Source organism: Eriocheir sinensis, chromosome 34, assembly GCF_024679095.1.
Source record: "Eriocheir sinensis breed Jianghai 21 chromosome 34, ASM2467909v1, whole genome shotgun sequence".
Lineage (NCBI taxonomy): Eukaryota > Metazoa > Arthropoda > Malacostraca > Decapoda > Varunidae > Eriocheir > Eriocheir sinensis.
The window spans coordinates 9,660,637-9,672,162 of NC_066542.1; the positions used below are offsets into that span (position 1 = coordinate 9,660,637).

General features: G+C 42.2%; 1 protein-coding gene across 9 annotated transcripts in view; it reads right to left on the bottom strand.

Moving 5' to 3' along the window:
- Positions 1 to 11,526, bottom strand: part of LOC127007035 (uncharacterized) — a 167,387-nt gene that overhangs the window by 74,993 nt on the left and 80,868 nt on the right. For all 9 annotated transcript variants that reach the window (XM_050877538.1, XM_050877536.1, XM_050877535.1 and 6 more), the window contains exon 10: positions 410 to 685. In XM_050877538.1, the coding sequence (XP_050733495.1) occupies positions 410 to 685 (276 nt within the window). The remainder of the gene's footprint in view (positions 1 to 409; positions 686 to 11,526) is intronic.

The window sequence follows — 11,526 nt, forward strand, 5'->3', positions numbered from 1 at the left end:
TGTGTGTGTGTGTGTGTGTGTGTGTGTGTGTGTGTGTGTGTGTGTGTGTGTGTGTGTGTGTGTGTGTGTGTGACTCTTTTAAAGAGAGAGAGAGAGAGAGAGAGAGAGAGAGAGAGAGAGAGAGAGAGAGAGAGAGAGAGAGACACACACACACACACACACACACACACACACACACACACACACACAAACACACACACACAAATTACAAATAAAAAATGACATAAACAAAACAATAAAAAACAAACGAAAAACGATGAAAAAAGATTAAAGTGAGATTACCTACAACTCTCTCTCTCTCTCTCTCTCTCTCTCTCTCTCTCTCTCTCTCTCTCTCTCTCTCTCTCTCTCTCTCTCTCTCTCTCTCTCTCTCTCTCCCTATCTATCCACCTATCTATTCCTTACTCACCAGGCACTTTTCTGGAGCACACAAACCCGCCCGTGAGTTCGCAGTGGTGGGCGGTGAGAGCCATGGCAGGACGCGGAGGGAGCGGTCGAGAAGGAGAAGGGGACTGCGGGGAGGACTGCTGGAGGGGCGGGAGGGAGAGGGGCGGCAGGGAGAGCGGGGCGGTGTGTCGCTGTAGAGGCGGTGGGGACGTGAGCGGCGAAGGTCCTCTCTCCTGAAGGCTGAGACAGAGTGGCTGGTTGTCCCCCGAGGCTCTTGTAACCTCCACGCCGCCCATCTCTGGTAAAGGAGAAGAGGTGGTTGTGGTGATGGTGGTGGTAGATAGTAGTAGTGGTATTAGTATAAGAAATAGAAGTAGTGGTATTATTATTGGTATTAGTATAAGAAGTAGAAGTATTGGTATTAGTATAAGAAGTAGAAGTTGTGGTATTAGTATTGGTATTAATATTAGTGTTAGCAGCAAAAGAAGCAGAAAAGAAGCAGAAAAAGCAGATGAAGATGAAGTATAGGAACAGCAGTAGTAGTAGCAGGAGTGGTAATAGTAGTAATAGTAGTAGTAGTAGTAGTAGTAACAAGATAACGTTTAATATTAACAATAAAACAATGACAATAACGACAACAGTAACTATATTATATGGTTATCTCTCTCTCTCTCTCTCTCTCTCTCTCTCTCTCTCTCTCTCTCTCTCTCTCTCTCTCTCTCTCTCTCTCTCTCTCTCTCTCTCTTCTTTTTATTTTTCCTTGTTCTGTATTTTTCTTTCTCTTCCTTTCACTTCCATTTCTAATCTTTTATCTTTCTTTCTATTTTTTTTTTTTTTGCTCTATTAAATCTGAATAATTTCTTCCTCTCTCTCCCTCTCGTTCTGCTTTTCCCCTTCCTCGTTTCTCTGGCTTTTTTTCTTTCTTTTATTTCTCTTCTCCGTGTTTTGTTTCACCAACGTTATTTTTCCTTGTTACCCTTTCAAAGTAACAGGTTTCTTTCTTCCAATTCCATTTTTCTTTCCGTCTTTGTGATTCTTCCTCTTTTGTTTTTTTTCTCTTCTTTCTCTCATCCATTTTTCTCCATGCATTCTCATTCCTGACCTTCAACTTTTTCTCTTTTTTTTATGTCTCCTTCCGACTTTCAATTCCTCTATGATTTCTTCTTTAATACGATTTCCTCTCATTTTTTTACATTTTTTTCGCCTTGCTTTCCTTGTTTATTCATTTTTTCCTTTTATTTATTCTTTACATAAGCGTTAGGAAAGTTTTTTTATTTGTTTTGTTTCCACTACGCGTATTTGTCATGTTTTTGTTTTGTTTTTTTTGTTTTCTGCCTTGCATGTTTTCACTTTCTTCCATTACACAATTCTTTTTTTTTTATAATTGTTCTTTTCGTTTTTATTTACTTCTTGTTCCGTCTATTCAACATATTAATTGAGGGAAGGAAATTTAGGGGCATTAATTATTCTCTCTCTCTCTCTCTCTCTCTCTCTCTCTCTCTCTCTCTCTCTCTCTCTCTCTCTCTCTCTCTCTCTCTCTCTCTCTCTCTCTCTCTCTCTCTCTCTCTCTCTCTCTCTCTCTCTCTTACCAAATGTCATAACCCATCACGACATAACTTCTCTATCATAATCTTTTTTCACTTTCTCCTTTGTCATAATCCTGTACGGCTATTTTTACCAACCTAACCTTTACACTTTATCTTATGCGCGAGATCTGACTTATTTTCTACCGCATTTTCGTTCCAGTGGTCGAGACAGCGCTAACTCATCTAATCTCCCCTTGCTCGTCGTTCATTCTCGGTCTTGTCATACACTTATATAAGTAATTCCACATCCAGCTTGTTAACGTGCCCCTCACTTATTCTTATTTTTTCATTCCAAAGATTCAGGGAAGGTCAACTCTTTTAGTCTTCCTTTGTATATATATTCTTTATGCTGACAGTCTTGTGATATACACCATTTCTCTTTTCCATGTTCTGTTTCAACAACCAACGTATTTTTTCCATGTTACCCTTTCAATACAACACGTTGCTTTCTTTGTTCCCGTTTTCTGTTTCTTTCATTCTTATTTTTCTTTCCGTCTTTGAGTTTCTTCCCCTCTTGCTTGCTTTTTTCTTTCTTTCACTCATCCGTTTTTCTCCATTCAATCTTTTTATCTTTCTCTTTTTTTTATTCGTATTTGCTTCTCATGCTCCTACGTTCTCTTTCCTATTTTCAATTTCTCGATGATTTCTTCTTTATTACGATTTACTCTCATTCGTCAAGCTTACTAACTCTTACAACATTTATTCTGATTTTCATTCCAAGGATCCATGGTGCGTCAAAACTCTTCCAATCTCCTCTTGTTTTTTTCCTTTATTCTCTTTGTCTTGTGATACATTTGCGTTAAAACTTCCACGTCACATCTTCATTCTTTTTATTCCAGGCGTCCGGGCAGCAAAAACTCTTCTAATACTCCTTTTTGTTCTTCCTTATTTTCATTTGTCCTTTATTCTCTTAGTCTTGTGATACGCTTCCGTCAAAACTTCCACGTCACGTCTGCCTTCATTCTTTTATTCCAGGCGTCCGGACAGCACTAACTCTTCTAATACTCTCTTTTTGTCCTTTATTTTCGTTTGTTCTTTATTCTTCCAGTCTTGTGATACGCTTCCGTCAAAACTCCCACGTCACATCTTCCTTCATGCCTTTATTTCATGCGTCCGGACAGCACTAACTCTTAAAAACTGCCTTATGTTTGTTCTCCTCTCCTTTAGTTTGTCCTTTACGCTGCTACTGTTGTTTCTGTTACTTATTCTTATTCTCCTCCTTCTTCTCCTTCTTCTTCTTGTACTCCTTCCATGGCACATCTTCCCTTTCTTCTTCTTTTTTTGTCAGGCGTCCAGCAGTATTTACCCTTCTAATCGTCTATTGTTTGTCCTCCTTTTTTGCAGTCTTGTAGGGCATTAACCTTTAAACTTCTGCGTCAGTCTTGTTTCCTCTTTTAATCTTGGTGTTGTTTATAAAAGAGGTTCGTCGTTCTCTTTTTCTTTACATTTTTTTATTTTTTTCACGCGTCCAGGCACCATATAGTTGTTCAAGTGTTTCCTTTTTATTCAGTTTATTTATCTATCTCACTATTTTTTCTCTCAAGGGCACAAAAAAAGGAAACAATAATAAAAAAAAGCCCGGTACTCGCTGCTCCTAAAAAGAATCCAAAGAGGTGGCCGAAAGAGAGGTCAATTTCGGGGTTTGCAGTTCCTTTTCCTCGGTTTTCTTTTATTTCCCGAGTCTTGTCCGCCCCAATTCTTCTAATCCCCTCATGCTTCTTCCTCTTATTTCCCTCAAGATGTTTCACGCGAGCTTCATTTGTGTCCTTTTCTTTGCTTTCCTTATCAGTTTTATTTTTCTCAGTGTGTTTTCATTACCTTCTCATCCCCGTTGCCAGATTATCCTACTCAGAGCCTCGTATTTACCGGTTTCTGAGCCATAGCTATTGCCAATGAGCACCAATAATTAACCATTTTAACGATAACTCTATATGAAGGCAGTTATTGGGGTGGACGAGGCAGTTTTGGGGTTGGAAATCGGCAAACACAGTAGACTGAGTACAACAATCTGGCAACGTTCTCATCCTTACCTCTTATCGTATTTCCTTCATTTCTTAGCCCACACCTTCCTTTCGTTGCTTTTCATTTGTTTTTCTTTTATCTCATACGTGCTGTTCGCCTCGTCTTTTAATCTTCTGACACTTCTTAGTTTTATGTCCTTCAAGATGTTCCACACGAGATTAAATTGTATCCTCTTTTTTCTTCTTTCAGTTTTATTTTCCTCGGGATGTAGCGATTACTTTCTCCTCTTTACCTTTTCTACCTGTACTTTTATTCCTCGTCTATACTTTCCTGGCGTTCTTTCGGCGTCATTCCCAAACGCAAACACACACTCCCCTCCTCCTCCTCCTGTCCTTTCTCACCAATCATTCCATTCCTTCCCTATTCCCTACACCCTCCTGCTCTCTTTCAGTCCTCGGCCCCTTCCTTGCCTGGCCTTCACTACGCTAGGCTGGCTGTGTCCTCCCGCTCCTCCGTTCCTGTGAGCTGAGTGAGTCTACCCTGGAAGGACCCGGTGACTCTTGCCCATTAGCCGCCAGTCAGTCAGTCCAGGCTTAATCAGGATCGACGGCCTTGCAACGGGACGCGAAGCCGGCAAGAAATGGCTGACTTATTCTGAGACGAGGTTTCCCGGAGACTCGCCCCGCCAGTGATGCGCTTCGGGAGGGTGATTGATTTATTGACGTGGTTTTTAAGGGGGAGGCAATGCTAAAGGTTACTTCCTGGTGTGTTTGGGAAAGGGCGATCTTCATCCTCCTCCTCCTCTTTTTGCTCTTACTCCTCCTTAAACTTTTGCTCTTCTTACCTCTCTTCTTCCTCCTCCTCCTCCTCCTCCTCCTCTTGCTCCTTAAACTTCTGCTCTTCTTTCCTCTCTTCCTCCTCCTCCTCCAACTTCTGCTCTTCCTCCTCCTCCTCCTCCTCTTGCTCATGCTCCGACTAATTATGCTCTTCTTCTTTCTCCTCCTCCTCCTCTTCCTCTTGCTCCTGCTCCTATTCCTCCTCCTTTGACTAAGTCTTCTTTTCTTCCTCCTCCTCCTCCTCCTACTTCTGCTATTCTTCCTTCTCCTCCTCCTTCTCCGACTGCTGCTCTTTTTCCTCTACTTCTCCTCTTCCTTCCCCTATTTCTCTCTCTCTCTCTCTCTCTCTCTCTCTCTCTCTCTCTCTCTCTCTCTCTCTCTCTCTCTCTCTCTCTCTCTCTCTCTCTCTCTCTCTCTCTCTCTCTCTCAAGATTCGCTACACACGCTTTCATATCGTCTATTTTTTCCCCCATTAACCTTTTTATTCCTGTTACCTCCAATTTCTCCTCCATTCTTACGCACGTTCATTAGTTTCCTCCTCTTTCTTTTTTTTTTCTCTTCGCCTTTCGTTTATTTTTTTTATCCGCTAAATTATTGTTTGTTTGTTTCCTTGTTGATGAGTTTTCGTCCGCCTTCATAATGGTTACTCTTTTTTTTGTTAATTACGAATGCTCTCCTTTTTTTTACATCGTTTGCCTTTGTGTGTGTGTGTGTGTGTGTGTGTGTGTGTGTGTGTGTGTGTGTGTGTGTGTGTGTTGCGGTCCGTTGCAATCTATCTTCCTCCTGTCTGTCTGTCAATCTGCCTGCATCATAATTTCGAAAGTTTGATGACTAAAAAAAAAATATCAAACACACACACACACACACACACACATACACACGAAATCAGTTCACCACAAGAAAAAAGAAACAAAACCACCTGCGATTGAAACTTTGCTGTCCATAACAAAAAAATTAAAAAAGAATGAAAATAAAAAAAAGGAACCAAGCTCAGAGGAAAAAAATGAGGAACGTTAATCAACATCAGACATATGCACGAACTTTTATTTTCCTTTTTTTTTACAACATTAGGTAACCGACGGCCACTCCCCCCCCCTCCCTCCCCTTCCTTTGCACAAAAAAAGCAAAGGAAAATGCTAAAAAAAATGTCAGTGTTTTTAATCCAGAAGAGGAAGGTACGGAAAGAGAGAGAGAGAGAGAGAGAGAGAGAGAGAGAGAGAGGCATGAACACTAACACATAAACACACACACACACACACACACACACACACACACACACACAAACACACACACAGAGTAAGGACATGGGGGAAGGTGTTAGCGCTTCAGCTTCACTTGACAGACATAATTCCGGCGCACACACACACACACACACACACACACACACACACACACACACACACACACACACACACACACACACACACACACACACACACACACACACACACACACACACATTTAACTTTCCGCTCAGCGCCTCGCCGGGGACTAAGCTGTGACAGGAAGAGGAAGGACGCGACAATGAAGTGGATTTCCCTGAGAATATCCTGCAGTGTATGTATCCTTCAACACAAAGGATTAAGCGAATAATGAATCGACTCAGTGTTTTGGATTATGCAACAAGACAGGGGTTCCATCAAAATATATATTAGAGTAACTTATAGTCTATTCATTTGGGCAAGGTCACTCACGGTAGCTTAGTCCCAGCGACTCCACTTCCCCCTTCTGGCTGGGTAGCTCCGAGCTGGATGATGTAACCTACTTGTCATGTTAAGTAGTCAACATAAAATGGTAAGTAGTAATAATAAAATGTTAAATGGTCAACATAAAATGCATAATTAAATTAAATCACCTTGGGCAGTGCTTGAACAGAAATTAGCAGTTTGTGTTAGATGTGCATTTTATGTTGCCTACTTAACATTTTATTATTACTACTTACCATTTTATGTTGACTACTTAACATGACAAGTAGGTTACATCATCCAGCTCGGAGCTACCCAGCCAGAAGGGGGAAGTGGAGTCGCTGGGACTAAGCTACCGTGAGTGGCCTTGCCCAAATGAATAGACTATAGGTAATCCGTTTGTGTGAGCAGCGTGTAGCGGGCTTCGCAACAAACACATTCACGACGCGACGGACGCGGAGTCTATGCGCTAGATCCATGCTGATCCTGTAGCACCCTGTAAATAGCTGTATATATATCTCACTAAAATATCAGTTGCTGTCACACCATCACCGTGTTTGCTTCTCCCTCTCCTGAACCAAGAAGTTGGACTGCCTGAAGTAGCTCCTGCTACAAGCGCGTTGCAAGTATACGAGTAGATTATTGTTTAAGTCAAGCCGAATATTCCCAAAATATACCAAATGACGAAGTATCAAAGAAAACTGATGTAATTGACACTGCCTGAATAAAGATGGTGGCAGTGTCTTAACCACCCCGATGGTGGCGCCTGTATTACAAGAAAAAAATATGTAGAAGTTAGTGGGTCAGTTAAATTGAATATTACCGAAAAAAATGTGGTATAGGGCAAACTGATACACTATAAACTGACTAGTTGTATAACGTAACATCCTTCACTGGTGTAACGTGTGAACTTTGTAACAAATATAGTTTCGATGATTCAAGCAAATGTTTGACAAACGAGGCTTCGAAGCTCGGACAGCCTGTTTATCTAACGTTCAATTGTACCTCCGCCAGCCGACTGTGTGGCAGCGTGTGAGCCTGGAGGACCGGCTGCTGGTGCTTCGCGGAGAGACAGAATCTGACGTAAGTAAACTTTCGTTGAATCGTTGATATTTTGCTTGTACAGTCGACGATAGAGAGTAGTGTCACGGTTTTCAGAATGTTTAGCCTGGTGGCGGTATATGGCAACTATACCACGGTGGCGCATTCACTGGCGATGTTAGTGACGCGTATCAGGGTGTACAGTGTGTGTGTGACCGTAAAATTATAACGTTGTATAATATTATATTATATTATGATATAATGTGGTTAGAAATATACAAGATTACATGAATTCAATTTAGAAATGCGATAACGAATGTCTTCTACATGATGATTGATGATGATGATGATGATGACGAGGTAAAACATCACGAACAGTTTTCTTATTAAACTTTGAAAATACCGTGTGCAATGGTGTCCTTCACAGAGGCAGGCAGTGACTAATGCTCCTTACCATCAAACAGCAAATAGGCTTGAGGGTCTGTTTAACTCGCAGCCTTAATCCCGGTCACTATAAAGCCTCAAAGACAATTCAGATCATCAAAAATCTAAAATAATTTCTCCGTGAAGATTACGTAATATATAAGTATAAATACGTGTGTGTGTGTGTGTGTGTGTGTGTGTGTGTGTGTTGAGTGCGAGGGTAGAAAAGTCCGCGGTCGACGACGCCATCATGTGAACGTTTATAACCTATTATTACGTATATATATTTTTTTAATAAAGAACAAGATCTTGGCTGTCAGGGATTTATTTTTAAGTCAAAAGGCATAACAATCTCCCTTAATAAAAGCAGTATATTTTTAAATGTATCATAGTTTGATAAACAACTTAGAGTTGCTCTTGACTAAATTTGAACGAAACTAAAAGCTCGTGTCAAAATGTAGCGACAGAGCCTAAAGAAAAAATATTTATCAAGCGTTAGCGACGGGCACTTTTGATAAATATCTATCTTAAAATTATGGAGAGTGCACCTGTGACCACCGATCACCACAGCAGTACGATTTCGATAGGATATAATAATTTTCATGTCGCGTGGAGGGGTTGCCAGATGTTGCTTTCTGAACGAAACTTACTGGACAGTGTGTCACTACTCTCTATAGCCGACTGTACAATCTACAATGATAATGTTAAATAAATTATTGCTGTTGTTGGTGTTAAAGGTTCGCAATCATATGAATATTTGTTTTTAATTGAAACTTTGGCGTGTAGGTTTTTTGTTGTTGTTTACAGTTGTAGATAAAGTCGTTCAGCGGAGAATGTCGCTAGAAGTGTTCCTGAGACGGGGTTTGTGAACAAATATAGACTTCTGTCACTGTGTGTTCCAACTATAACGAGACGCAATAGTTAAAACGTAGTACGACACATTCTGCCTGCCTGCCTGCCTAGTCTGTGCTTTCTTCTAACCTGTATCGCTTTGTCTAGCTTCGTAGGCTCTCCTCCTCCTGACCATTTATTCTGCTTATTCACACTCTGCTTTTCAATGGTATAACACTATTTGTCTTGCCTGACACTGTTTATCTATCCCGAACACCATTTATCACTATAGTAACTAGTAAAGGGGTGAAACGAATCTTCTTTCCCCTTTTTCTTATTTCTCTTTTCTTTTTTCTCCTCCTCCCGGCACGTTTCTCGAAAACTTGCTGCTTTCACATCTTGTTTTCGTGTCCTCGGTTTCAGAAGATCTTGCAAGCTGTCGCCCGTGATGGATAACGAGCACTCAGAGGAGGAGGTGCCTTGGCTGGACTGGGAGCGGCTGGAGATAACGGAGGACTTGGGGGAAGGCCGGAACAGTATAGTCTTCGGCGCCATTCTCACGCTGAGGGATGGAGGGAAGGCGGAGGTGGCCGTGAAGGAGAACAAGAAGTATCCCCGACGTGCGAGCATCTTCCAACACGAGGCTGAGGTACTGAAGGCTCTGTCAGGGGTGCGAGGGGTGCCTGGGCTGTATGGGGTGACTAAAACCTCCCCACACGCCCTCGTCATGAGCAGGTGTCGAGGCCTAACCGTCAAGGAGCTGAAGAAACGCGGTCAGATTCGTCCCTGCCTCGCCGCCGTCCCGAGCCTTTGCAGCATCGTCTCTGCAGTTCACCAGCGACGCATCTGCCATCGCGACCTACACGGCGGGAACATCCTCGTTGACTTCGCGGGTGGAGGCAATGACGGTGACGTGTGGCTCATCGACTTCGGGCAGGCGGGGATGTACGCGAAGAGACTCTCAATGGAGGTGGACGAAGCGCAAGTGAAGAAGCTCCTGCGAGACATCCTACGCCAAATGCTTCAGGATGCCAACACAGACTTTTCCAGGCGGTGCAACGAGGTCCTTAAGTCTCTGGTCTCCCCGCTGACCCTCCGTGAGATATCGTGTATGGTGCGTTCTCTCCTTTATGGTCTCTCAACATGTCCTCCTCGTGACCCATAACATGCACCCCCCCATTACCCTCGCTCGCCTTTTTTTTTTTTTTTTTTTTTTTTTACAACAAAGGAGACAGCTCAAGGGCACATAAAAAGGAAACACTAATAAAAAAGCCCGCTCCTCGCTGCTCCTACAAAAAAGAATCAAAAGAGGTGGCCGAAAGAGAGGTCAATTTCGTGGCCTTTGTTCCGTGACCCCACTAAGGTTCACACGAATTCATTAAGCATTGTCTGCTATGCCTTAAGCCGTTCTTACTAACACCCTATTGTTCTGTACCACCTCGAGGACTTTGATTAACTACAAGGTATCTGTCGCTCGTAAATAAGGCCTGATCAACGTTGCCAGACTGTCGCACGTAAGAGGAAAGAAATACGTAGAAAATTAGTGTAATGTATCTCTCTCTCTCTCTCTCTCTCTCTCTCTCTCTCTCTCTCTCTCTCTCTCTCTCTCTCTCTCTCTCTCTCTCTACCCCCAACCGCCTGTGTTCCGTGACGCCGCTAAGGTTCACACGAATTCATTAAGCATCGTCTCCTGTGCCTCAAGCCGGTCCTACTAACACCTTATTGTCCTGTACCACCTCGAAGACTTTGATGAACTACAAGGTATCTCTCGCTCGTACATAAGGCCTGATCAGCTTTGCCAGATTATCGTACTCACCGCATTGCATTTTCGTAGTTTCTGACCGATAACTATAGCAAAAGAGAACGAAAACCACCAATATTTAACAGTTTTAACGATGACTTTAATTTCCGGTCGTTGTTTGTGTGGTTACGACAGTCTTGGAGCCTAAAAATGATAAATGCAGTGTTCAGAGTGCGATAATTTGGCAACGCTGGGCCTGATCAACGTTGCCAGATTGTCGTACTCACTCTCACATATCTGCCGATTTCCGACCCCCCAAAACTGTCTCCTCCCTCCTAGTCACCAGGTTCGTTTATAGTTATCGTTAAATGGTTAATAATTGGTGTTTTTCTTTCAACAGTTGTAGGTCAGAAGCCGAGAATTACGATACCCGGAGTACGACAATCTGGCAACACTGGGCCTGACGCGTGATCGAAATCCCCGCGACAATGTGCTCACCCCAAGATGTGTATTATTTGCCTTCATACGGATTACGGCCAAGGAAGCATAATACCGCACCCCAGCCAGCCTTCATTTCTCCTCCTCCTCCTCCTCCTCTATTAATGGCTGTAAATGTCTTGTTGTCTTCATATGACGACCAACCTCACCTATATTATTTTTATGCTTTTTTTTTACAACAAAGGAGGCAGCTAAAGGGCACAAAAAAAGGAAACAATAATAAAAAAAAGCCCGCTACTCGCTGCTCCTAAAATAAGAATCAAAAGAGGTGGCCGAAAGAGAGAGAGAAAGAGAGAGAGAGGGTAGTCTTCAAAATTTCTGGTAATACATCCTTAGCAGTGTACAAATAACAGCTGCATTACAAACCACTAATAATGTTGTACTTAGCATTGTAACCCGAAGAATGTTAAAAAGGGAAATTGTTTTATTGCCTCATTTATTATTGTGGTATTATTTGTGGGATTATTATTTTGTACATACATATAAATAAAAAGAAAACAAAACATGCAACCGTGACAATCATTCATCATCTGCCT